This window comes from Eurypyga helias, unplaced genomic scaffold (genome assembly GCF_000690775.1).
Source record: "Eurypyga helias isolate BGI_N326 unplaced genomic scaffold, ASM69077v1 scaffold10312, whole genome shotgun sequence".
NCBI lineage: Eukaryota > Metazoa > Chordata > Aves > Eurypygiformes > Eurypygidae > Eurypyga > Eurypyga helias.
Genome location: NW_010234104.1, coordinates 42,564 through 66,603, shown reverse-complemented (window position 1 = coordinate 66,603; position 24,040 = coordinate 42,564). Strand labels below are relative to the sequence as shown.

The window sequence follows — 24,040 nt, the reverse complement described above, 5'->3', positions numbered from 1 at the left end:
AGTTCCATTTCTCCTTCCCCCTCCAGAAAAGAAAAATCAAGCAAAATATCCACTAGAACAACAAAAAGGACAACATTTCAAAGTTATAAAAATAAGGTATCAGATAGTTTGCTGGGTTTTGGGTTTTTTTTTTAACCAAACACAAAGGCCTCAAAAGAAACTCAAAGCAACAAAGACTCTGGTAGATACAGTATTCTGCAAGGTCATTCCACACACAGGTTTACTGGGAACAGAAAGCTTCTCACAGCCCCAAATGCACATAACATTTAGAACAGAGGAAGAACAAACCAGCCAATTTCAATTGCTAAAAAGCACGCCAGAATATTGAAATGTCATCTGACTGCACAAGGGTCCAGACTCAGAATATCCTTTTACGTGTTTAAACTGATAATTCTCCATACAGACATTTTGATTTTTAATCAAGCTAAGTTGGAAAAAATAATTGAGGGACATACTCAGCACAGCTGACATGCCCAAGCACTGATTTTGTTTTCTCTGTGTAACAGAACATACAGACGATACAGTCTGTATAAACCATCACGTATTTTAGCTAAACCTGGCACATGCAATTTCCAAAGAACCTACTTTCATGCAACTTATTTTCCCCTACAGCCTCAAAACCTGTATTTGTGTAGCATATAGGTCAACACACAGGTCAACTGACTACAGCCACCTACAGCTCAATGGCACCTATATATGGAACAAAACTTACTCTTCCAACAGTCAAATTCTAATTTTTACTATTTTTCCCAAAGCAACTTTCAAGGTACTTTAAATGATACTCTGTTCTTGAAAAGCACGCTCAGTATTATGACTAAAATAAAGACATACTTTGAGGTAAGAAAACAAATCCACTAAATGCCTACCTGAACCCACTGGAGATGAGCCAACACTAAGACTTTGTAAACTTCCATTCCTGAGCAAAGTTGGAGATTTCTGAAGACCAGAGCTTGTCACACTTCCTGCAGCAGATGCCACAGATGAAGTTGGGGAAGCAGAAGAAACTGAAAGATGGGAAATACTTTCTTGACTTTTATTTCCTTTGGGTCTACCAGGCCCATGTTTACTTTGCTTATTTCCTTTCCGTTTCTTTTCTGATACAGTTTCTTCTTCTATTCCAGAAGTTTGGGCTCGTTTGTATGCTGCAGAAGTAAGGCTTGAATTACCTATGTCTCCAGGTGAGCTGTCAAAGTTTTTCGACTGGGAAACAGCTGATGATGAAGGGAGACCAATTAAGGAAGTAAAACAATTAACACCCCCCTCTTGACTCCCAGTCTCTCCTTTATGTACATCTTTGGTTGACGAAGCCTGTTGAGAATGCGTGAAACTGTCACTTCGCAGATCCGTGTCTGTAAAACTCAAAAAATCCTGGGGAGATTGAACAGAACTTCCAGAAGATGACTTTATGCTCCCAGGAGTGCCCAAAAAGCTTCCTGGAAAAGTAAAGAAGTAGTACAATTATTTTTTCCTGTACTTGATGAAAATGGACAGAAGAGATTCATATCTGAGAATACAAAACTTTAAAAGTGCAAGGACTTTTTAAGAAGTGTTACCAAGAGCTAAACCAACTTATTTTTAAGACAATTCATTGCTTCTCCCGCTGATCTTCACTCTGCTGGATCTGATTTTCAGATTCAAATTTGGGGCACAAACAAGGTGAAAATGAATAAAAGGAGAATAACAACTTTGCTGTTTAGGCAACTTTGACATCCCTTATGTTTTAAAGCCACAACAAACACCTGGTGCAAGTCAGAGCAGGTTTTTTTTGAAACATACACTTACATAAAAGAAGGCTGATAGAAACATGCTATAATCACATCTACACTATGCCTCCAATCCTCCTTACCATTCTACCTAAATAAAGAGTCTGACACAGGCCAAAGGAACAGCAATTGCACTTAATTTACCCTGGCTGAGGAGGTGTTCCACAGAAGAGGTATTTTTCAAAGGGACAGAAGAGGAAGTGGAGAAAAGTGTATAAAATGGGCATTTTAAGATTTCTTTAGCACTGTCAGAGAACCATAAAGTCCTTTTGTGTAACAGTATTACACTGCTTTTGTAATATTTGGAAGGCAGTGATTTCATCAAGGTGTTAGTGTATACAAGGCAGAGTGTGGAACGCACTTAGGAAATACAAACATCTACTATCACTGAAATTCAGTTATTTCATATGGGTGGGTGCATGCAGGTACTGTTTTACAGAACTCAGAATGATGACTACTACCTTGTCAAGAAAATACTCATGACATTAGGTATAAAAAAGTCCTTCAACAATTACTGTTTTACCATTAGTACTCCATTAAATATTATTAAGAACTCAATTTAAAATATTATTTACTTTAAACCATCAATGTAAAAATCATTAAAATGTTGGTTTACATTTTAGGTAAGTTAAATTCACTTAATACAGCTTTAAAGAAAAAGCATGCACGAAGTAGAGATCTATTTTGACAACTCCAGTGAGCAAGGTTTTTCTTTAAGTTCAGGATTTCAGAAGGCAATTTTCAAAATTTTGAGAATTTAAATGAAAAACCTTCAGTTTTTGCACGTAAAAAAGCCTAAAATATTGAGAGTTCTAGACAAATTTAAAAGTGCTCACTGCATAAATAAACTCAAAGGAAGAGCAATATCGTAAAGCAGAAAGGGCAGCCAGCTACAACGCACCACAGTGAAAATTATGGAAAAGTAATTACTTTATAGAAGGTCTAGTTTGTTGTTTCGAAATAACATGTTTCATTAGTTAAGTAATAAAATATTGACTTTAAATTCTTTTTAATCTTTGTTCAACTCTGACAAGGATGCCATAATAAAATCTGCTCTCTAGGATTGTCAACAGTGTATTTAGTGGGTTTCTGCATGTTCTAAATGTCAAACTTTTTGTACTACATAAGGTAAATAAACTGTACGTACTTGTCACATAATCTGCTTATGAATTTCAATGACAAAATCAAAGTAAAAAGGTCTCTGGCTTTGAAGAAAATGGTGTATTTCAAATGTCTGCACCTTTTTTTACTTACTTAGGGGCAACTGAATCCTATACATAAGGTGGTCCAGTTTCATCCTAATATGCACTAAGCAAAAAACATTAGTATTATTCCGTAAGCTAAGGAAGGCCCCTAGGCCCAAATTCATAAATTTTACCCTAGACTACCTTTTCAGCATATAAAGAAGCTTCTATTTTTAGCAATTACAAAGAATACCTTAACAGTCTAAGCAAAAGCATCAGTTTTGCCCTTTAAAGATGCAGAACCTTCTTTTTTGTGTTATGACAATCAACATTTTTTTCCCTGACAGAAGTTATTTTTTCCCCAAACTGAAACAATATTCTCATTATCAAGGATAACGGATGAGCTACTTTTCAAGTTTTAGATGTGTGTGATTTCCAATTCATGTCAAAGCAGCAGTCGTGTTACAGTGTAACAATTAATACCTTGCTGAAAAGGGCTAGCTGCAGTCACAGTTGTTCCTGGATTTCTTCCAGCACCAGGCTTTCTTCCCCTCTGACCTGAGCTGTGACCTGCAGATTTCTTCCCTTTGCTCTCTGACCCTCTAGCCTCTGAAGAATCTTTTCCACTTGAAACGTGTGTAGAAACTTCCTGGAAATTTGCATTTGTAAATCGAGCTGCAGTATCTTCCAGCCGCTTCAAGGAGCCTGACATGGAGTTGTTGCTAGTGCTTGTGTATGTCTAGCATTTTGATAAGAGAAAAGAGCAAGAGAAAAGAAACAGTTAGGTCACACACAAAAAAAGAAAAAAAAAAACCTGTAACAAAAGATCTGTTTAAAAGAATCCATTCTTTCAAATAAACTTTGAAGTGTTCAAATACTACAGTAACTGGCAACAGCAGGAGTTATATAAACTGAATTGTTAATATTTTCAGCAAACTGTTGAAGTGTATGTAACAATTTTGTAGAAAAACATGCATTAAAATGTCAGCTTTGGTTAAAATTTTTATTTCACTGAGGTCCATGGATTAATCTCAGATCTATGGTCACACAGTCTTCACATTCTACTTAAATAGGATATTGCTATTTTACTGTTTAAAATTTTTAAAAAGAAATAAAACCCACCCCCACTTTAAATGCTTTTCTGAAAATATACTTTTTATCTAATTTGTTTTGTCAAACTGGAAATGTTCCATCAGCAGCGGAACTGATGAAGGTTTCAGAACCTAAGAACTTGCATTTTTAAGACTTTATAGTCTCAACACCAAACTAAAATCGACACCAACAAGCCCAACTGCCCCTTATGTCTCCACTTCCCATCACCACATGCGGATTCCCTGCCATCTGAATCGTCCCATTCAGCCAGTTCCTTAATCATCAAGTCAGGAAGGCATGTGAGATATAGCTGGCCAAGACACGTGCAGGAATGACTGCTTACCTACTGCAAACCTGTTGCCTGACAGGCAGGAAAAAGCCTAACATCCGCTTGAGCTCCCACTGCAGATTTCTGTCTCAACCTCCACCCGTCCCCAAGAATTTTGGCCCTTCTCCTACACCTATACACTCTTCACAAGGCTTTCAAAAACTTGGTTCTTCCACTAAATTTTATCACAATTGTTTGTATTGGTGAACAATAGTCAAAAGAGGTTCACAGAAAGTAATTAGGTGGGCAGAGAAATTGTGTGCACAGCATTAGGAAACGACAAAGGAATATAATTGTTTTCATAATCTAAAAAAAAGAAAAACAACCAAACACTGGCATTGTGATAGCAGAATTTTAATATCGGAAGAAAGAACATGAAAGCAAAATTAGGAAAAAGGAAATATATTCTACTGTTATTTATATTCAAACCAGTGAGTACAATAGACCTTTAAGTGTATAAAGCTTCTTCAACAAAAAATAGGCATCTAACCTAAAAGCTACTCATCTGTTCAACACCAGCTTAGTCTGTGTTCGGTTCTCTACCCAAGAGCTTAAAATAGTATCTAAATTGAACTCCACTAAAGACCACACAAACACATGTCTCTTCAAATCGAGCATATACACACGTTTTCTCTTTCCCGACTAGGATGCTTGCTGAATTTAGGCCTATAGCAGAATATTTCTTCATCTTTACATACAGCTTTATATCGCTGGTATAAAAAGTTTTCCACATTTTTACTAAAACAGCTAAGACATTTACACAGAACTTACTTTCCAGTGGCCAAGGCCAAAAGACAACTAAATATGCAAGCTTTGAGGAAGATGGAAATTTTGATCTATTTGCATACCGCCCTGTATGAATTACTATGAACTGCAATAAGAAGATATTATGTCTTTTCCAAATAACAGTGAAGAAAAATCCACTTAAGTCTCTTTAAAATACAATGCTAAAAATAATTTACCTCAAATTCACATTACAATACCATTATGCATTTTTAACAAAGATGGAGCCAATTACAAGTTCATTTAATAGCTGACTTCTTGAACTATGGCAAAATCCACAATTATGCTCAATTTTCCTGAAACCGATGTGTCACTTGACCTGAGTTAAGAAGTGGTGGTTCAAATTTGGGTCATTTGAACAAAGGGTTTCCAGGCATGCAATAACCCAAACCAAAAGCCAGGCTTTTTCTAGGATCCAGGATTTTTCCTTTTATCCAATTCCTTCTTTTTCTAATTCTTATCTCCTATCCACTCAGTTGAATATTGATTGTGAGGATAATCCTCTATAGGTCTCAGCAATCATAGTTTGGCATTATCTAGTACCTCTTCTTCGTTACTGTAGGATCTTAATTTGTTTTAAAGGGAAATGAAGAGTTTGCCTAGTTCTGGCCAGTCAGTAGAGCTAAGTGAATGACATGCAGGCATTCACTTGCACTCACGGTGCAGAGATGTGGTTTGCCTGCAAACCTGAATCCTGCTCTTTGCAGATTTTGGAGAACAAGCATGAAAATCACAGTTCTGCTTTGGAAAATTTCGCCGCAACAGGTAGTTGTGTTTGAGAAGGTGCTGTAAAGCGTACTGCAACCTATGTGCTTACTCAGAATATCTTGCACTAATACAATGGAACATACCCATACTGATAAGGGGTTTTTTTCCACAGATTATATTCCTTACTTTTAGGAGTTAATCGCAACAAAGTGTCCTACACCAGATACACATACATCAACTGCTTTGGAATCCACCAGATACGCAATAGGGTCTACCATAAAACTGCAGCACAAACTTTAGCTTATTGAGCTAATTGGTTCATACAATAACCTACCCACCACTAAACAAACTGCTTTTCCAAAATGCTAAATTCTAAAAGACAGAAGTGTCTCAGAAAAAACTTAAAACCTCAGAAAAACCTTAAATCTGCCATGGCAAAGCTACATTGTTTAGTTTGAGGTTTTGAGGTCAGGAGAGTGAAAGTGGCAGAGAGCAAGGATCCGAGGATAGCAGCAGAACTCCTTTCATTGTTTACTGACAGACTCCGGCCTCTGCAGCCCCCCTGAGCTTACAATGCTGTCCCCTCCCAGTGTATGCTTTCTAAATGGAACACACTACTTGAGGCTCCCCCCTTCACTGCTCACACTGCAGTCAGGCATTTTCCTTCACTTCAGTACAGACATCCCCTAAAAAGATGATTCCTCTGATGCTGCCTCCCAACTCCATTCCTTGGTTTACTTGGGAGGACTTGACTATTTCATGAATGTTAATCCTGTTCTCAAAAATCAATCAGTATTTGATAGTGCAATTACCAAGCTAACTCTGTGTGTCTCAGGGCTCCTTTATGCGCCACATAAACCAGTTTGCAGGAGTTTTCCCCACCCCTCCAAAAAGCGCACTTTCACACTGCCAACTTGGTGCACAGAGAGCTCCTGTCACTTTTACGCCCCCCATATATCACTCTGTGCACCCTGAAGAGCTTTACCACCCATCTGCAGCAAGTCCTAAAACTTCTGGGAAAGCTTTAGATATACAGTAAAGGCATAATGATCGTTCCTGCTATGCACAGTACGTCCCAAGGCTTGAGAAGCCTTTAACTCTAGTACAGACACATAAGGGTGGTACTCTGGCACTGAGAAGGACCACAGCAGATCCTCCACAAAAATGCCAGATGGCAAGAGCATGGTCCAAGTGAAAACCAACCAAACAAAAAAACCCCTTACACACTTACACCCCACAGCCCACAAACACCACACTGCTGTGGGATAGTGATGTTCAGTCACACCGAATAGAGATTTCCCCACTCTTTTCACTCTCTCGTATCCCACTGCAGTAGGATCTGAGCACCTCCCCTGAGAATCAGGATGGGTGAACTGAGGAGGGTTATCACTGTCACCTCTACCATGACTGATAAAAGTCAGCTGTACCTTCTGAATGCAGTTATCTTTAATTTTGTTACCGGCTACAGTCTCAATACACATACACCGTCGTGTGTATCTTTGCCCACATCAACATTTCAGAGTTTTGTTTTAATTAGTAACACTCCCCCTCCCAACATAAAAAAGGACAACTGTGTTTTTCTGGATCTCTTAAACTATACACATTTTTAAACGCCCAGTACAAGCCAAAGCTCAAAACCTGAGACAGAAGTTTTTATCAGAACCAAATAAAAGGCTGATGGTTCTTCCCAGCTAAAAGGAAGGCCAGAAGAAAACCTCATCTGAAGAAGCAGAGACAGAATTCAAATTCCAACGTTATTCCAGACCTTCCAAAACCATTCTGTATGTACGTCTCAAAGGAAAATTTAAAAAATCCTTCACATGTTAATCAAAGAGTAGTTAAGAATTTCTTATTTCAAATTTTTCCAACTTAACTGATCTGAACTAAGCAGTGTTTGCTGAGACATTACAGGGATGCACAAAAACGCTGCCCAAACGGCATAGTCCTATCTCAACACAGCATTTGGACTGGAAGCTCAGTCAAATTTCTTGGAATTAAATTTCACAGAACAAACAGGCAATTCAATTATACTAACTCACATAATGTAACTCTACAGCTTATTCTGCAGCCTTTCGTGAACCTGTCTTAGGAAGCTGCTCATGCAGATGAAAACAAGCTTTACAGCATCATCTCCATAAATGGTCATTACTACTGTATCACAAAGGATTTAACTTATTTGAAAAGGAAAAACAAAATTAATTTCAAATTCCAGTTCCCCCCACAGGAACAATGTGGTAGCGGAAGTGATTATATACCCTGATAAAAGAATGTATTCACTGCAACGACAGACTGCTGTGAAAAACACATCAAGCCCAAATCAATTCTGACAACTCTTCCCTAGAAAAGGACACAAAAAAGTAATATATTAATACAATATTCTGAAGTAGGTATTTATCTCAGAAGAAAACAAAACTTGTTTTAATATTAAAATTTCAAATTTTTGGAGGAACACATTATGAATTTATAACCTAGAAAAGCAAATGCATATAAATGGTGTCACAAGGACTTATGAAAAAAAAAAAGAGTAAGATATTATAAGTGAAGGAACTAGCCACAAAAAGTCACTTCCAAATATCCAGTGGATACTTGTTAAAAAATCATAATCACGCTTAGTAACTTCATTAGAAAAACTGAACACCAATTTTCCTGACGATCTAAAGCTTTATACAAAGAAGGCAGAAAATGAAGCAGAGAGCTTATGCAGAAAGAAACCACAGGATGCAAAAGGTTAAAAAAAAAAAAAGACATGTTGATATTTAAATTCCACAAAGAATATTTCTGTTTCAGTTTAATTCATTTACAATTTAAGTTCTAGAAATATCTAGAGTCTCTGTTGAGCATTTGCTCTAGCTCTACCTTCCTACTAAATATAAGACTTGCAACATTTTTTTATAGTAATATTATCCATTTAATCATTTTTAAGACTATACAGTGGTAAAGTTTCTGTATTCAGAAGAACGTAGAAATATTTAAAATGTTCCTATTATAGATTATAGATTTAACTACAAAAATATATTTGACTTGCTGTAAATATATAAATAGTACAATATGACAAGATTTTCATCCTTCACTTGGATTAAACAGAGGTCTGCTAAAATGGGATATTACCGTTTTTCACCTTACTGAAGTGTAGGCCATTAAGTCATAAACCTTGTAATTACAAGTAGACTAGGGAGAACAAAGCAATTAGGTTCTGTTTTTCTGCAAGTCTATTTTCTAACTGTCTTCAACTTTAAAAGCATATTTTAAATAGTAGGACACAAAATAGCTAGTATTTCAATATATCTTGGTTAACTTTTACATATATATACACACAGTAGTATCACTTTTTGTTAAAACTTATAATGATGATGAGATAATCGAAGTACAAAAAGAATGTAATTCAAAAAAAATAAAATCATACACAGCACAAAGCATAAACAAAAACTGTGGTGTTCAAAGTTCCCCACACAAGAAGCCTCATGTATAGGATATGAATTTTAGGAGTTCTCAGACTCAACAGGAATATTTTCAAGGCAAATTAACAAAATGAAATAACAAATCACATGGACCAGTCAGCACTACTCAAAGAGTTACACAACTTAATCCCAATAAAAACTGTCACACTCACTGACCGCAATCTCTAATTGCTCTTAAACCAAAACACCAAAGCAGCAAATTGACTCTAGCTTTGAATTTGGAGTTTCAGAAAAACACTGAATAGTGAGTCTCACTTAACCCAATAGTGTCAAAAAGAATACAACAGAACCAGAAACAAGCCTTATTTATGAGAAGCACGAGTCACAAATAGCGTAAACAGGTACACATCCTCAAGTTCATAATCTTGCTATGGAGAACCAAGAAATATCCAGAGCATACTAAAAAAACTAATTTTTTTTCAGTGATGATTCTTGAAGTTGACACCACTAGTTGAGGAAACACTTCAAGGGACTAGAGAAAGTTGGTATTTCAATTGTTTTACCCTCTTCTGACAATGTTTTGGCATGCCATATGGAAACAGACACATCTGTCAGATACTGACTGCATCTCAGCAACCAAACTACATAGAGTTAACACAAGCTTCAGCATCTTTGCTAAAAAGCAATGCTCTAGGTACCAACAGCCAATTAATTCATGGTTCCCCAACTGGATGTCAAACATTCTCACGTGAATGGGACAAATGTTTTCCAAAGCTGAGGTCAAAAAAGCCATTTCTCAACTCTTGCTGCTCACTCTGTAATCCCATCATCATTAGTGTCATTTGTTTGGTGGGCAGCAAAAGTGATCCTTGCAGAGTACCACGAGAACTGTCATTATTTAACTCTCTGCGTTGTCCCTAGAGTTTGGTATTTGCTAGCAAATAACAGGAAGGAAAGACCAGAGCACCAAGTGGTGCAGATTGCTAAAAAGGCAATGTGCTATCTACAAGTATATGAAGCACGTGCTGTAATTTCATAATTATCAGCTTAAATGCTTACCGTTTCAGTGACGTCTCAGCACACACCAGTGAATTTCAAAGGAAAGATTTTCTAAAACTTCCCAAATTACTAAACAGAAATTAATGAAATAAAACTTCTTGGAGTATCAGTGGCACCTGATTTGGATTGTTTAAAGCAGTCACTATTCAATTACAAAAATCTAAGCCTTTCTTCATATTATAAACCTCAAAGTATTTTAGGATTTTACATCATAGGAAAAAATAAGAAGTGTGCTTGATGATTATCGAATCTATGCCATTATAATGCTCCTGTATATGCACTGGAATGATTACATCATGAAATTTCAACATAAGTAACTGAAGTGGAAGAGAAGGAAAAGCATATTGACTTACTTTCTCTGTAGTTACAGTAAGAGATGGAACCAAGGATGGTGACGACTCCGACTGCTTCTTATATTTTTGCTTGTGTTTATCTTTCTCTTTATATTTCTAGAAGTTACAAAAGACAATATAACCTAAGTTCAACTTCTTCTTTAACATAACCCATTTTATGCAGCATCAAGCATTATTGAAATTTGAATAATGACCTGTGTTACCTTAATGGAAGTAACAATAATGTTTTTAAATTTGTACAGTATAATTTTATGAAAGCACATGAAGTATTTATATTTGCTGCCAAAATACACAACCTGAAATTCCTCAACTAGAGACAGCGTTTATGAATCCACTGTTAGTATTATCTGTCTTGCCAATATTCCAATAATCAACAAAAGAAACTCAGTTAAAAACAGACACAGCTTTTACTTCAGAAACCTTCCAGTTCTCACCAAAGATGTCTGTCTTCCTGCATTTCTACACCTGCACAGTAATTTGTCATTGGAATATAACTGTAAATTAATGCAAGGTTTAACTTTGGCTCTCTTACCAACATCTCCATGCATAAGATTGTGAAATTTGATTTGGATTTCATTCCCAAAAAGGTTTACATACCAAGTAAGTATCTTCCACGTTAAACTTAACAAAATACCAAACAGAGAAAATATTTCTTAACCTAGAGCCTTCAGAGTATAATAGAAGTCTTCCATACCAGTAAAAATCAATTCTTAGAGAAATCACTTTGGTAGCAGTCTCAACTGAAAATGATTTGTCAAGAGGAAGACAAGAGGGATACAAGAACAGGGGGAAGGGAGGGGGCACAAATGACTAAGAGCCTGGAAGAAAATGCTTTAAGTTCTATAAAGTGAAGCATCAGCAACCACATCAAATTCCACTCCCAGATCCAAAAGATCAACACAAAGTTTGCCAGGACAGCTTACCAAGGTTGCAGCTTACCACTCAAGGCCACTGCAGAGGTACGTTACCCAAGGGCTTTTTGCATGCCAAGATCTCACCCACAGGTCTGCTGACCTGAACTCTGCATTCCCTCCTCCTTTTAGGTTATAACTCCTCTAACAAATCGCTCCTCATTTTTTCTTTCTTTTTCTTTACTTTTTTCTTCCTAAGAAAGGTTCAGAAGTCCTACTTCTGAATGTAAATTGACTCCAGATGCAAATGACATCAAAGCAGAGAACATTTCACTGAAGGAAAACCTTTGAAAGGAATGCTCAGGTTTTACACCAATAAGAATAAAAATTTCGGCAACAACCTGCTGAGATGAAGAGACTCAGCTCCCACAAAGCAGTTGCACCCTCTTCTCACCAGAAAGATCCATACAAAGCATAATAAGAGTTCTGAAATACCTTTTGGATACAGAAAGGGAGTAACACAGGGTCAAAGGACACACAAACTAGCTATCTACCCAAAAACCGAACAAACAGTTGGGCGTTCACAGACAACTCCCTGCATGCTTCACGTCTGTAAGACCTCTCTGATCAGTCACAGCTCTCAAAAACAACCCCACAAAAAAACACCACAACACAGCAGCAGCTCACTAAGGTAAACATCCATCCAGAAAGCCACATGGAAACCCACCATCCTAGGGAAGGTAATTATATCGGATGTCTGACCTTTTACCAATTCTACTGCAAGGAAAAAAGGGGCAGAAATCGCACTTTACAAGGACTGAAAATAATATTGCTTCTAAATGAAAGCTAAGGGAGCCCTGAGGGCAGGCAGATCCCATGTATTCCATGTATATACTCAGACTTAATTTTAAGATTCATTGGCATCAGTCCAGATGTTCTAAATACCTGTATTTTAATACAGTCGCAGAGCTGATAAATGCAATGCTACATTCTGTAAAAAACAGGATTTAGCAGAAGACACATTCTGAGGAAGATGACGTTAAAAAAATGCAAGGCCAACTACAAAACTGACAAAGGAAACTTCAGTCTTGGTTCACAAATAGGGTAGCTCAACAGACCAGATTCAGGCAGCTCCTGAAGCCCTTCTTATTGTAAGAAAAACAAGGCGCGATCGCCATGCAGCCATTGGGTAAGCAACTGTGACATTATTCATCCTGCAACTTGAATGTAGCTAAATACCAATACAAAATCCCTAGAGTTCATTTGTCATGGTTATTCAGAAAGCTTTGTTTATCACCAAGGATCTCATTTTTGGGTTTTGTTTCTTATCTAAAAAAATTATGTAATACCTTTTAATTCCAATAGCTACATACTACAAGATAAGAATCATAGAATCACGGAATGGTTTGGGCCGGAAGTGACCTTGAAGACCATCTAGTTCCAACCCCCCTGCCATGGGCAGGGACACCCTCCACTAGACCAAGTTGCTCAAAGCCTCATGCAGCCTGGCCTTGGACACTCCCAGGGATGAAGAAAACAAATATGGTGCAAGATTTCTGGAATTCTATAGCACCTTCTGTACACTAAACCCTTGTGGGGCAGGGCGTAGAGGGGTGAAGCATATTTTGATTGCTTCTATTTCTTCCACAAAGATTCAATCTACAAGATTATTACATAATACGACTTTACAAATACAGTTTTATTCCATCTCTTCAGAATTTTTAGCTCATTTACACATTGGATCACTCTAAAGAACAGCACTTCCTAACTCATATTCTTTAATGTACTTTCAGAGGAAGCATTTATCAGACTACTGAATGAAAATATCATCTGATCCAAGTATCAAATTAAGGATATACTTGTAATTTTATCTTAGCTCTGATCTGTTATCAAGAGCACAAATGTTATCAAATCTATCTTTCCACAGTTTGGACCTCAATGTCTGGGAAGACTGAATACTGCAAATGAATGGCTTTTCCAGTACAGACAGAATGGACGAGTTCAGCTTTTCTCTAACATTATTATTAATTCATAACATTTCCACATGGAAGTATCATTTAACCTGTTGAAGGTATTTACGCTTATTTGCAATTCATTTTTGTCTCATGAACACACAGCCTCCTCCAAAGAGGTTTCCACAGTACTTCATTTCATTAAACCACATTCAAGTTCAGTATTTAACAATTCACTGTTACAAAAGAAGGAAAAAAAAGTTTCCTGACCCCTCGCTCACCTTTTCCCCCTTCTGTGTGCCAATTCAAAGTGCTAAAACAGCAGCAAGAAAATCCAAGTGGACAGTTTTCTGTTGTTTTAGTGAGCGAAGTTATTTCACTGAAGGAGCATGAGAGATGGACAGTAACAGGTACAAGAAGAGGTAGATGCAGAACAGAGGAGCAAGAGTTCACGTGCTCAGGGAACAGGAGATTAACTTCTGTTTTGGAAGAATTAAAACACATGCACACTATCAGCAAGCACCATGCTCAGCTCTTCAGACAAAACTGCTTGGGCTGACCTCGAACTATTCCATTTTTATTGCCTTCTCTGTTACAAAAATCAGAACCCCCCACTACGTTTTGTTGTCCCAAGATTTCAAACCTTAACAACATTTAAAAATCCATCTTCCTTAGAGGTTCTTGTTAGCAAAACCACCTGAATGTCTGAATCTCTAATCTTTCAGCCACTGTTTTTGACTCCTTCAAATAATGTGAACATATCAGAACGTAGATTCTATTGGGACAGAGTACTCAGATAGTGCAGAAAATCCATAAATGACAAAAGCACCTATCTTTCCATCACTGAAGCTTGTAAATCCAGAGCTGCTACCATCACAACTAAAGTTTTTAATAGAAAGCTGCGTACAGATTTTGTTAATCCTCAATGCAAAGAGCTGCCTGGCCTCTTATTTGTGACTGGTAGCTATTAGTAATATAATCATAACAAACCCAGAATGAAAGATGCCCATGGTCCACAAGTTTCAAACGCAAATCCAAATCTATCTTGTTTTGACAAGCACAGCCCTGGCTCAGGCATTCATCTATCTATCATTTATACGGTATAAAAAGCAGGAAAATTAAATGCAGTAGCAGTGTTGCTGCAGTCACAGTAATAAAAGGATGGTTTACAGGGAGAGGTGGAATACAACTGCCAGCATTATTCAAATACATACATACATATTTAGCTCTAAGCATGAAACTTATTCTTAAGTACCAATCCTTGATACAGTTACTTAAAAGACTCAAAAACCTCACTTCAATACAGGGGATAATGGTCAGAATTTTAACCATCAATGGTAAAAATACTTAGGAATGAATAAGAATGCCAGCCAAAGCTTCTCTTAGGTCCTAGATTAATGCACAACTTTTACTCAGAGTAAGCTATTCTTCTTTTGATATTTAACATTAAAATATGCCTTTTCTGTTATTTACACAGTTTAATATTAATGGTTAGCGACAGATACTCAGTGCTAAACACTTGAGTAGCACTTTTTAACTTCAAAAATGGTGTAAGACTAACTACATCAAGACAATTATTTATTGTCCATGCTCACCTTCACTTCTTCCTATAAAAATAGCAAGTATTTAAAGCTTCAAAATATGTATTATGTTATATACTGTGAAATGCGCCGCTGTCAACAAGGTACCTTAAAGATACCCATCAAATACATGTCAAGAAATAGGCAAACAGAATGGCAAGCAAAAGGAATACATTTAATTTTCCTGGCTCAGCCAGATCACCTGTAACTGCCTATGGTCTACCAGCACACAAAACATTGTGCCTAATGAACAGCATGTATGCACAACTTCATTAAAAATTATCAAGATTACATTCTAGAAACTGTTACAAAGTCAATATAAAGTATTAATAATCTTGTATTAATCTAGGAACCAAAGGAAAGAAAAAAATTATATTTTAAAGCATCTTTTGCTTCTACATCTCTCACACATATAGCTACAGAACTGAAATGCAGGAAGACATATTGCTCAACAGAAACAAAAATGAAGTGGTAACCTTCATGACCTATTTTTAATGTTTAACATTGCATAATTTTCTCAAGCAAGAGATGGTCACATTTCTTCCAAATTCAGCTTACTTTTTACCCCAATTACTCCAAAGTTACTCTCCCCTATCTTATAATGTGGCAGAGTACAAACATTGAGAACTTAAGCACACAACAGAATCACAGAATGGTTTGGGTTGGACAGGACCTTAAAGATCATCTAGTTCTGACAACCCTGAATGTCTTCAGATAAATGTTTGAGGATTTTGCCACCCTTGGAATATCAGGTTTACAGTCTACAGAGACAATTATCCCTATTCACTGTTAACTTTGTGCACAGGTTCTGCAGGGATCAGGGTTTGAGTTAGTTTACTTTCATGGTGAAAAGCAGAAGACTAAAGTGTGTTCTTTGAGGGCAAAGGGACAGCTGCAGCTACTGCAGCCATACAATGTTCCTAGGTACACCCAAGGTGGGGTGTTTGCCATTTTGATTTTACAATTAACTAATCCCAGGTGCCAAGCTTAATACTGTTATGAGGTGTTTGTTGTGCTAAGCTACACAAAAAGCACCAGGGTTTTTCCCATAATATATATGATGTGCTACTGTAAAGGCAGAAAAAAATAGTCAAATCAGTAATTCCATAAGCATAACAGCAGCATGTTAGTAAGTCCCTACTTTTCCTCTTACTAAAAGAAAACTCCAATAAAAACTGAGCTTGTGTGCTTATACTGCTTTCTGACCTCCAGAAGAGATCATTTTGCTGTGCCATCTATACCAGCTGGTGTGAGTTCCAGTAGATTACACACCACTGCCTATCAGACTGACAAAGAACACAGCACAAGTCAACACACAACTTTAGCAGGCAACAGATCAAACAAGATGCCACCTTTGCTCTTGATCCTGCAGACTTCCAAAGATATATACTACTGAATATACTCAGATAGAGTAGCTTTCTAATGAAATTTTGTTTACACGATCACACTCTGTCAGTCCTTCCAAATAATTAGACTTCCAACACAATTTGACAAGAAGAGATATATTAAAAGAGAAAAAAAAAAACCAACATATATATATATATACACTCCTGCAAAGTCAGTAAAACACAAGTGCCCAGAAACAGAAATACTATTCGTTGGCACCAACAGTGAAAGACTGCAACTTGATGTCACCCCTTTTGGAGCACAAGGGAACCCACAAAAAACTCAGTCTTAGGAGACAGGAACCAGGGTCTGCAGCTCATGGGTAGATATTTAAGACCATCTATGCACAGAGCAACATATGGTATGTGCTTATTGACCAGTTTTTAGAGGTGTTTTAGAGGCATCATTCTTTCCCTCTGACTCAACAGAATTTGAAACAAGTCAGCATGGATAAGCATTGCCATTACCATCCATCCCACATTATTTTCACTTGAATAATATTTATCTAGCATTACTTCAATAATGAAGATTGAAGTAATTTCAAAGTGGTTGCAAAACACTTCTAGTTCTCTTTAGCATTCTTAGAATTTTGCTTCATACGTCAAGAACAGTTGAGAATATTGAACAGTCAAATCTATTAAACTGATTGAGAAGAGTTTCTAAAACTACTAAAAATGCATAAATACTGCATTACTGAGATGAGTCTGGGGATTTTTCCCTAAAACGTTATGCAAAACCGCCAATGTTCAAATAACATCATTAAGTTTTTGAAATAAGGCAGTTAACAGAGGAATGACATAATCAGAAATGCCTTTGTCACACTGTGCTTTATACAGTACTATAAATTGACTTTTTAGGACTAAATCAGAATTCGTTTTTTTAAAAGGGAAAAAAGAAAAGCACGGCTTATACAGCTGAATGGTAACCCAAACGAACTGCAGCCTGTTCCTTGCCACAGAATCTTATGTGATGCACGGCAGATCAATTTTATCTTTTCACACTTGGTTATCCAGACAGTGAGGAATACCTAATGAACACTTGATCTGAGAGTTTAGGACTCTATTTGTAACAGCCCACACAAATCTTTAAAATAAACAGTATCAAGTGCCTTTCTCCCAAATGAAATTCATAGCCCTAACATACGAATGTAGGCTCCTTCATGACATATTGGGAACGTTTGGGTAGTTCTGAATGCAGTTCACAAACCAACGGACACCTAGCCTACGGAAACTTTCAATGAGTAGAGGTGTGTTTCAAATTTTCCCTTCCCATGGGCCTAACAACCAAACTCACGGCTACAGCAGAAGATGCTGAAGGTCACCCACTTCCTCAAACTCCTCTTACATGTTCCAGTTTCTCCCCTCAGAATCAGAGAAATCGCAACGTTTCTTGAAGAACAAGACAAGCAGCAAGAAGATGCCCGTGACCGATACCCTTTAGCTAGCAGCTCAGTGTTTTAAAACACTTGTCCTGGCTCCTGCATTTTAGGTTCTCAAACTGACAGCCTCCAACTGCTGTAATGGCACATGCCCTCGTGCTCCTTGTCTCTGTTTTGTTCTTTTTGCCTCTTCAACCACCACTTCTTACACATTTGCAGTCTTCAGTCACAAGCCACATTTTTGTTTATTTTACATCATATGAGCCATTACAGAAAGAGTTTTACATTTCCCCTTCCTGCTCAGCCCAGACCAAAGCACTTCCAGCAGAAAAGGAATTTGTGTAATTCAGCTGGTATATAGTAGTCACTTACTATGTAGTAAATTCACCTTTTTCAGAAGCCATAAACAAGTAATGCTAGTAAGCTTGCCTAATTGTCACCTAAGTGGCAAGAAACATTTCCTTTACACTAAGGTCAATACCAGACATGTTTAGTTCTTTCTTTAGTCCCTTCCAAATGTAAGGCTGCCAGGAACACTAGCAAAGCAAGATACACTTCCAGAGCCTCATGATGCTTAAGCTTCCCTCCAAAAAGCTCAGGGTAAACACTTGGCCCCTGAAAACACTGATAACATAACAGGATCTCAAGCAACATACTACCAACACTACTTAGGAGGCACACAGCCTCAACTCCAATAATTTCTAAACATTTCTGCCACAAAAACTAAAAATACTTAACTAACAATTGCAGTAGCAATCTGAATACAACTACGCTATTTATTCTGTAGTTTCAAATTCCTCATTAAAATTAAATCATAGCAAAGGTCTGTTGGTGGAGGGTGTGGGGTGTGTGTTAGTTATTATACCCTTATATATTTATATATATCGATTTTGTAAGCACAGTGCCCAGAAGAGACTAAATACATATTATGAAGGAAAACATGTTTTCAACTCAGTGTCTGTTTACAAAAATGACAGCTACCCTTATCAACATCTTCTTTCAACCTCTTCTTAATGCAGAGTAATATTTTATATGCAAATGGATATCTTTTGAAGGCTGAGCAATAAAAATGGTTCCAATCCTCAACTCATCTGGCTTCTGCTTCGCAAAATGGAAAGCTGTAAGGATGCCTAAAGATCAGATTATCCAAATTTCCAAAGAACAAAGATGTAAGATAAAGTAGAAACTAGAATGCCCTTAAGGGGGGTTGGGGGGGAGACATCACTGTATCTGGGAAGATAGATATGTATATTTACTGTAATATGACAACAACCTAGATTCCAAACAGATTTACAGAAGAGGAAGATAAAGAAAGTCACCCTAAAAAATGACCCTACTCCTCCCAGATACACTGCATATTTGATATACTGTATCAAGTAAGACATCACATGCAGAAAGCAATCAAATTTACCAAGAGAATGAGTCTCCATTCCACATACTGTTCATTGACTAAAGATCAGTATTTTGCAAATCACAGGTCATTCTTTATCTATAGAACATGTAAGAATAGAAGTGCCAAACAAAAAATCTGTAGCCACAAGAAGTTAGGTGATAAACAGGAATAGAAAGGTGCGTGTACAAATGCACCTGAAGAGGTTTCCTCATTGAACCCTAGTACCTCTAGTTTATCACCTGTGTTATTCATTATTCAGTGCTTCAAGAACAAGATTTCCTTCATGCTTTTCAGCAAAAATTAAATTTATCAGAAAGTCCTACTATTAAGCAGATGTGCCACATAATTAGCAACGACAAATCCACTTACTTTTTTCTCCTTCTCATGATGTTTATCCTGAGAGTGAGAGGAAGAATCACTTAAACTTTGATCATATGACCTATTAGATCCCCGTTTGCTCTTTTTCTAAAAAGAGAAAATAGATTTATGGATAGAGAAAAGGAACCATTTGAATAAATAAAAAGTATAAAGCATTTCAACTGATAAGATGCCTTGCTGCTTGAAGAAGAAAAACCTTCAGTTACTGAAAAACTGGCAAGTTACTAACACTAATAAAATAAACAAGACCACCCAAAGTATACCAGGAAAAAAGCCTATTCCTTTATCAACTTTAAACCTCGCACGAATTTGCAAGAGATGCTTTCCACAAAAAAATGAGATATACCACTTTTTAAAGGTTAAAAGATGCTAGATATATTTTCAAGTTTTCGCAACATAAAACAGAAAAGATGCTGCTCTAATGAGTATCACATGAAGCCACAGTGCTAACACTGCCACACGCTTGAAATGCACTGTGAGGTGGCTGTTTCATGGCTTCATGATTTATTATTCAAATGACCTGCCTGCAATATTTTCATTTAAATAGTTTAAAAAACAAGGTACGGGATGATTTGGTCATGTATGCATTTACAAGCAGCAGATATAATTGCCTGTGTTTCTGTAATATTAGAGAGCCTAGGCTGGGACTGCAAGTACTTTCTGCTAGGCCAGTGTTCAAAACGTTTGTTATTATGTCATAACTGAGGTAGCTTTATCAAGACACTTCAGGTCAGTGTTTTGCCAACAGAAAGTTTTCAGTGGTATAGGACATACACCACACACACCATCTTCAGCAGTAAATACTAAACACCTGCATCTACTAGGCATCAACAGTCATCCTAAAGATAATAATCCTCAAGAAACACTAAAACACTGAGACAATCTTGTCAGTCTTTAGTGTTCTTACCACTACAGTTTTGTAATGGAAAGCTAACTACTACTTGTCCAATATGGAGTTACGTCTTTATCATTAAACTTGCTTTTTAAATAAAAAGAAGCCGTAAGAACACACATCTTCTTAATCATAGCTACACTGGAACATACAAACCAAATGCATGATTGTCTAAGAGCTTGCCTTTACTGCTATGTAACAGACCATTTCTGCATTTTGTATTATTAGCTCAAGATAATGAAAAAAATCGTGGCTTAGTAAGGGCCTAGAAGCCCTGACTTAATTATGAAGCAAACTCATCAGTACTCACAAGAGAACACAGCTAACCTCACCAAGCTTATCTTCTAGAAGGCCCTGTGTTTTTACCTCCCTGCAGCCTACTCAAAAGTCACTCAAGTATTTACCTTTTGTAGCCGTGAAAACAAGTGATCAATAAGTTTAACTATACTTACAGCACTATCTGAACTCAAATTTATTTATTTTAATTTTCATAATTCAATATTCCTAAACAACATTTTTTTAAACATCAGTAAGCCCTTCAAGGCCAAACACTCACACCCATACACATAAAGAGATAACAGGAACTGTCAAACTGGTGATAAGAAGTGACAGGAAAGACTCCAGAGGTCTGATTCAAAACCTAGTAAAATAACAGAGAAGTTTCCAAGTGTTTTGTTTGCTTGTTTGTTTTTTGAAAATCAAACCTCAAGCCACTTCCTTAAGGTGGTGTTTCAGAGAATATCCACTGGCTACAGGGTGAGAGAGAGAACAAAAGGAAAAACTCTTCAAAAGAGTAACAAGCACAAAGAAATGCAGGGTTTATTTATTCTCTAATATAGAGGATAACAAGTGATATTTTCTAGATTATTCCAAAATGGACTAAATTCCTAGAAGCCAACTAATCAAACTGCAAAAGAAAACATTACAGGAACTTAATGGAAAAAAAAAAAACAAAACCCACCACAAAATGTGCATGCTATTTCTGGCAGAGGGAAAAAGCCACACATCGAGAAAGTAACTACTTATAGAAGCATTTTCAGCTAGTATTTCTGTAACTGTGATTAAAACATTGCTTTAACAAAATACAATCTACTCTCTGAGCTATGTGAAAATATTATTTCCGGTGTTAATAGCAATTCAGAGTGAAAAAATAAGTTAGTGACATTTATTTATAAAATTTAACAGATACATACCAGTTTACTAAAATGGTATTTACAGTAGCCACAGTATTGGACGTTATCTGCACCATTGCCTTCTTCTTCACAAAGAAGTCCTGCAAACTGTGCACTAAAAATAAACCATTCAAGAAAAGCAATTTTACATCAAGTTATACCACAGTATCACAGCTGATAATGTACAGATAGTTATATCTGCATTTAAGAGAAGATATTTCCACACAAGTGACTTCTAATGGCATGCAAGCACATAAGCAACCTTTGCAGCCCAGTGAAAAAGACACCTGGTTTACACTTTGGCCTGACAGATTTTCAAGCTATGAAAAAGGTATGTTTCTTATGCAGCTACTCCCACAAATAAACCAATCAAGCAATTTGCAATTATTCTTAGCTCATATTTAAGCCAGAAATTATCTACAGAAACAACAGGGTTTGGATCTACAGTACAGTTTTGTTAAAGAAGGAAGTTGCATACATCCTTCTCTGCTTTGCCAGGAAAAATACTAATTTTTTTTTAATAGAACAATTACATAATAAATCAAACCATATTTATTGGTTTAAAAGACTGTGGCAGGTTAATTTCTTTTAAAAAGCACAAGACTTACAAGCTTCCTTGCCTGGGCTAATTATTACCTTATTCTACCACATTTTTTTAAAATCAGTTCTGCTTTTCCCCATTTGTAGTGTTGATTTATTTTCTTTATCAAAACCAACTTAGACACTGAAAAACTAAATATTCAATTTCATTCCCCTATCATTTTCATTAGCATAATAATGCAATATTACAGTCAAAATGATGCACGGCAGTACTTAAATGAAAGAACAATATATAAGGCAGTTTATTTTCATTGCTTTTTTAAAATCACTTTCACCTCATTTACATGTTATGTTCTTGGGCAATCCAGAAATACTGCTTCCTAAATACATGCACACCTACAGCAGATGCCAACTACAGAAAACATTTAACGGGATCTCTTTAAGGGAAGATTTATTGTTCTAAGCTTGCCATACAAAACCACATAGACTCAAGCTTGTTCTTCTTCAGAAATTAGTTTTGTTAACCCAAAATTGATACACCCCGCCCTGGATCTCTGTCTTCTGTAGTTTTCACATTTGCCTTCCATATTTAAATATTACAGAAGCCTCTCAATATCCTCAGTCACAGCCCTCTCTGACTAGGTATCATTTTAGAGTGTATACCTGGGGTTTTGAGAATCAAAAAAAGTCTAAAAATTGGCAAAATAAATAATTTTTAACCTAATTCTCATGTTATTTATGGTATTCACTGAAAACAGGGTTTTGGAAGAAAGAAAAAAGATGAAAAGGACTCTTGTATGCAGCCAAGTGTTTGAAAGAAGAGAGACATTTTCATCCAAACACTTGGATGTATGTATTTTTTTCACATCTGTAAGTCACCTCTTTACATGGTATTGCACACTATGGAGGAACACAATCCATTTTCACCTTAAAAAGAAACTTGACATTGATCACACCCAATGAAAACTCAGATGCTTATGAAAGGGTAAAACCTCCCAGATAATCAAGTAATTAAAAGAAAAAAAGAGAAGAGTTGCCAAGAAATCTGTGCCTAAACTGACAGAATTATATCCTTTAAGATTTGCACAACACATTCAACATATCACTTGATTACACTGAAGACAATATATTTAAGTAATTACACTGAAGACAATATATTTAAGTAATTTAAGTAGGTGTGCAAATACCATTTCCCTGACCAAGCTGGTCATGAAAAAGCATACTGGGGCACTCATAAAAGAGCCAGGTAAATCCACAGGTTACGTGGCTAGACAGCCTGTGTAAATCTGCTATCTATTGCAAAAGAACTACAGCTAATTTTGAAAAAACAAATAATGCCTGTAAATTTTGGGGTAGAACTCCTTTTGTCCCCCTTTACCTGTTGACAAGTGGTTTAATCTAATTAAATTTAATCCAGCCTCTTTTAGAAGCCCACTAAGTGAGGCCAGCATCTCCTGAATGCAAGCAAACCTAAATATCTTAAAATAGAGTGAATCAGAAGGTAGACACAGCTGTTTTTCTCCAACAACTATACATGAAACCTAAATGAATAGTTCGGGATAGACGTGTACCATTTAGATAAAACCAGTGAGGTGAATTGCCCCCAAGTGTTTGGGAATCTGTACTGGCAGGGGTTAGTCCAGAGCATTTGTGTGTATAGCTCAATAGTTCTTCCCACTGATTCCCCAAAAGTAAACAGCACACCAGTTAGCAGGTAAACAATGTCTTCACATTTCCACAGCCTATAAAATATCATCTAAGAAAAAGAAGTAAGACAAAAAATAAACACTAAACCTTATTCAGAGGAGCACACAGCATTTCACACCAGAGTATCATCATACAGGTTTTGC

The 24,040-nt window shown here is 36.7% G+C and overlaps 1 protein-coding gene across 1 annotated transcript in view; it reads right to left on the bottom strand.

Annotated features, from left to right (window-relative positions):
- Window positions 1–866: 866 nt before the first annotated feature.
- Window positions 867–24,040, bottom strand: part of LOC104517327 (protein AF-10) — a gene marked incomplete at both ends in the record, with an annotated part of 65,732 nt that continues 42,558 nt past the window's right edge. Inside the window, 5 exons of the mRNA XM_010161944.1 lie at window positions 867–1,433; window positions 3,431–3,686; window positions 10,669–10,764; window positions 19,578–19,673; window positions 21,672–21,765. Of these exons, the coding sequence (XP_010160246.1) occupies window positions 867–1,433; window positions 3,431–3,686; window positions 10,669–10,764; window positions 19,578–19,673; window positions 21,672–21,765 (1,109 nt within the window). The remainder of the gene's footprint in view (window positions 1,434–3,430; window positions 3,687–10,668; window positions 10,765–19,577; window positions 19,674–21,671; window positions 21,766–24,040) is intronic.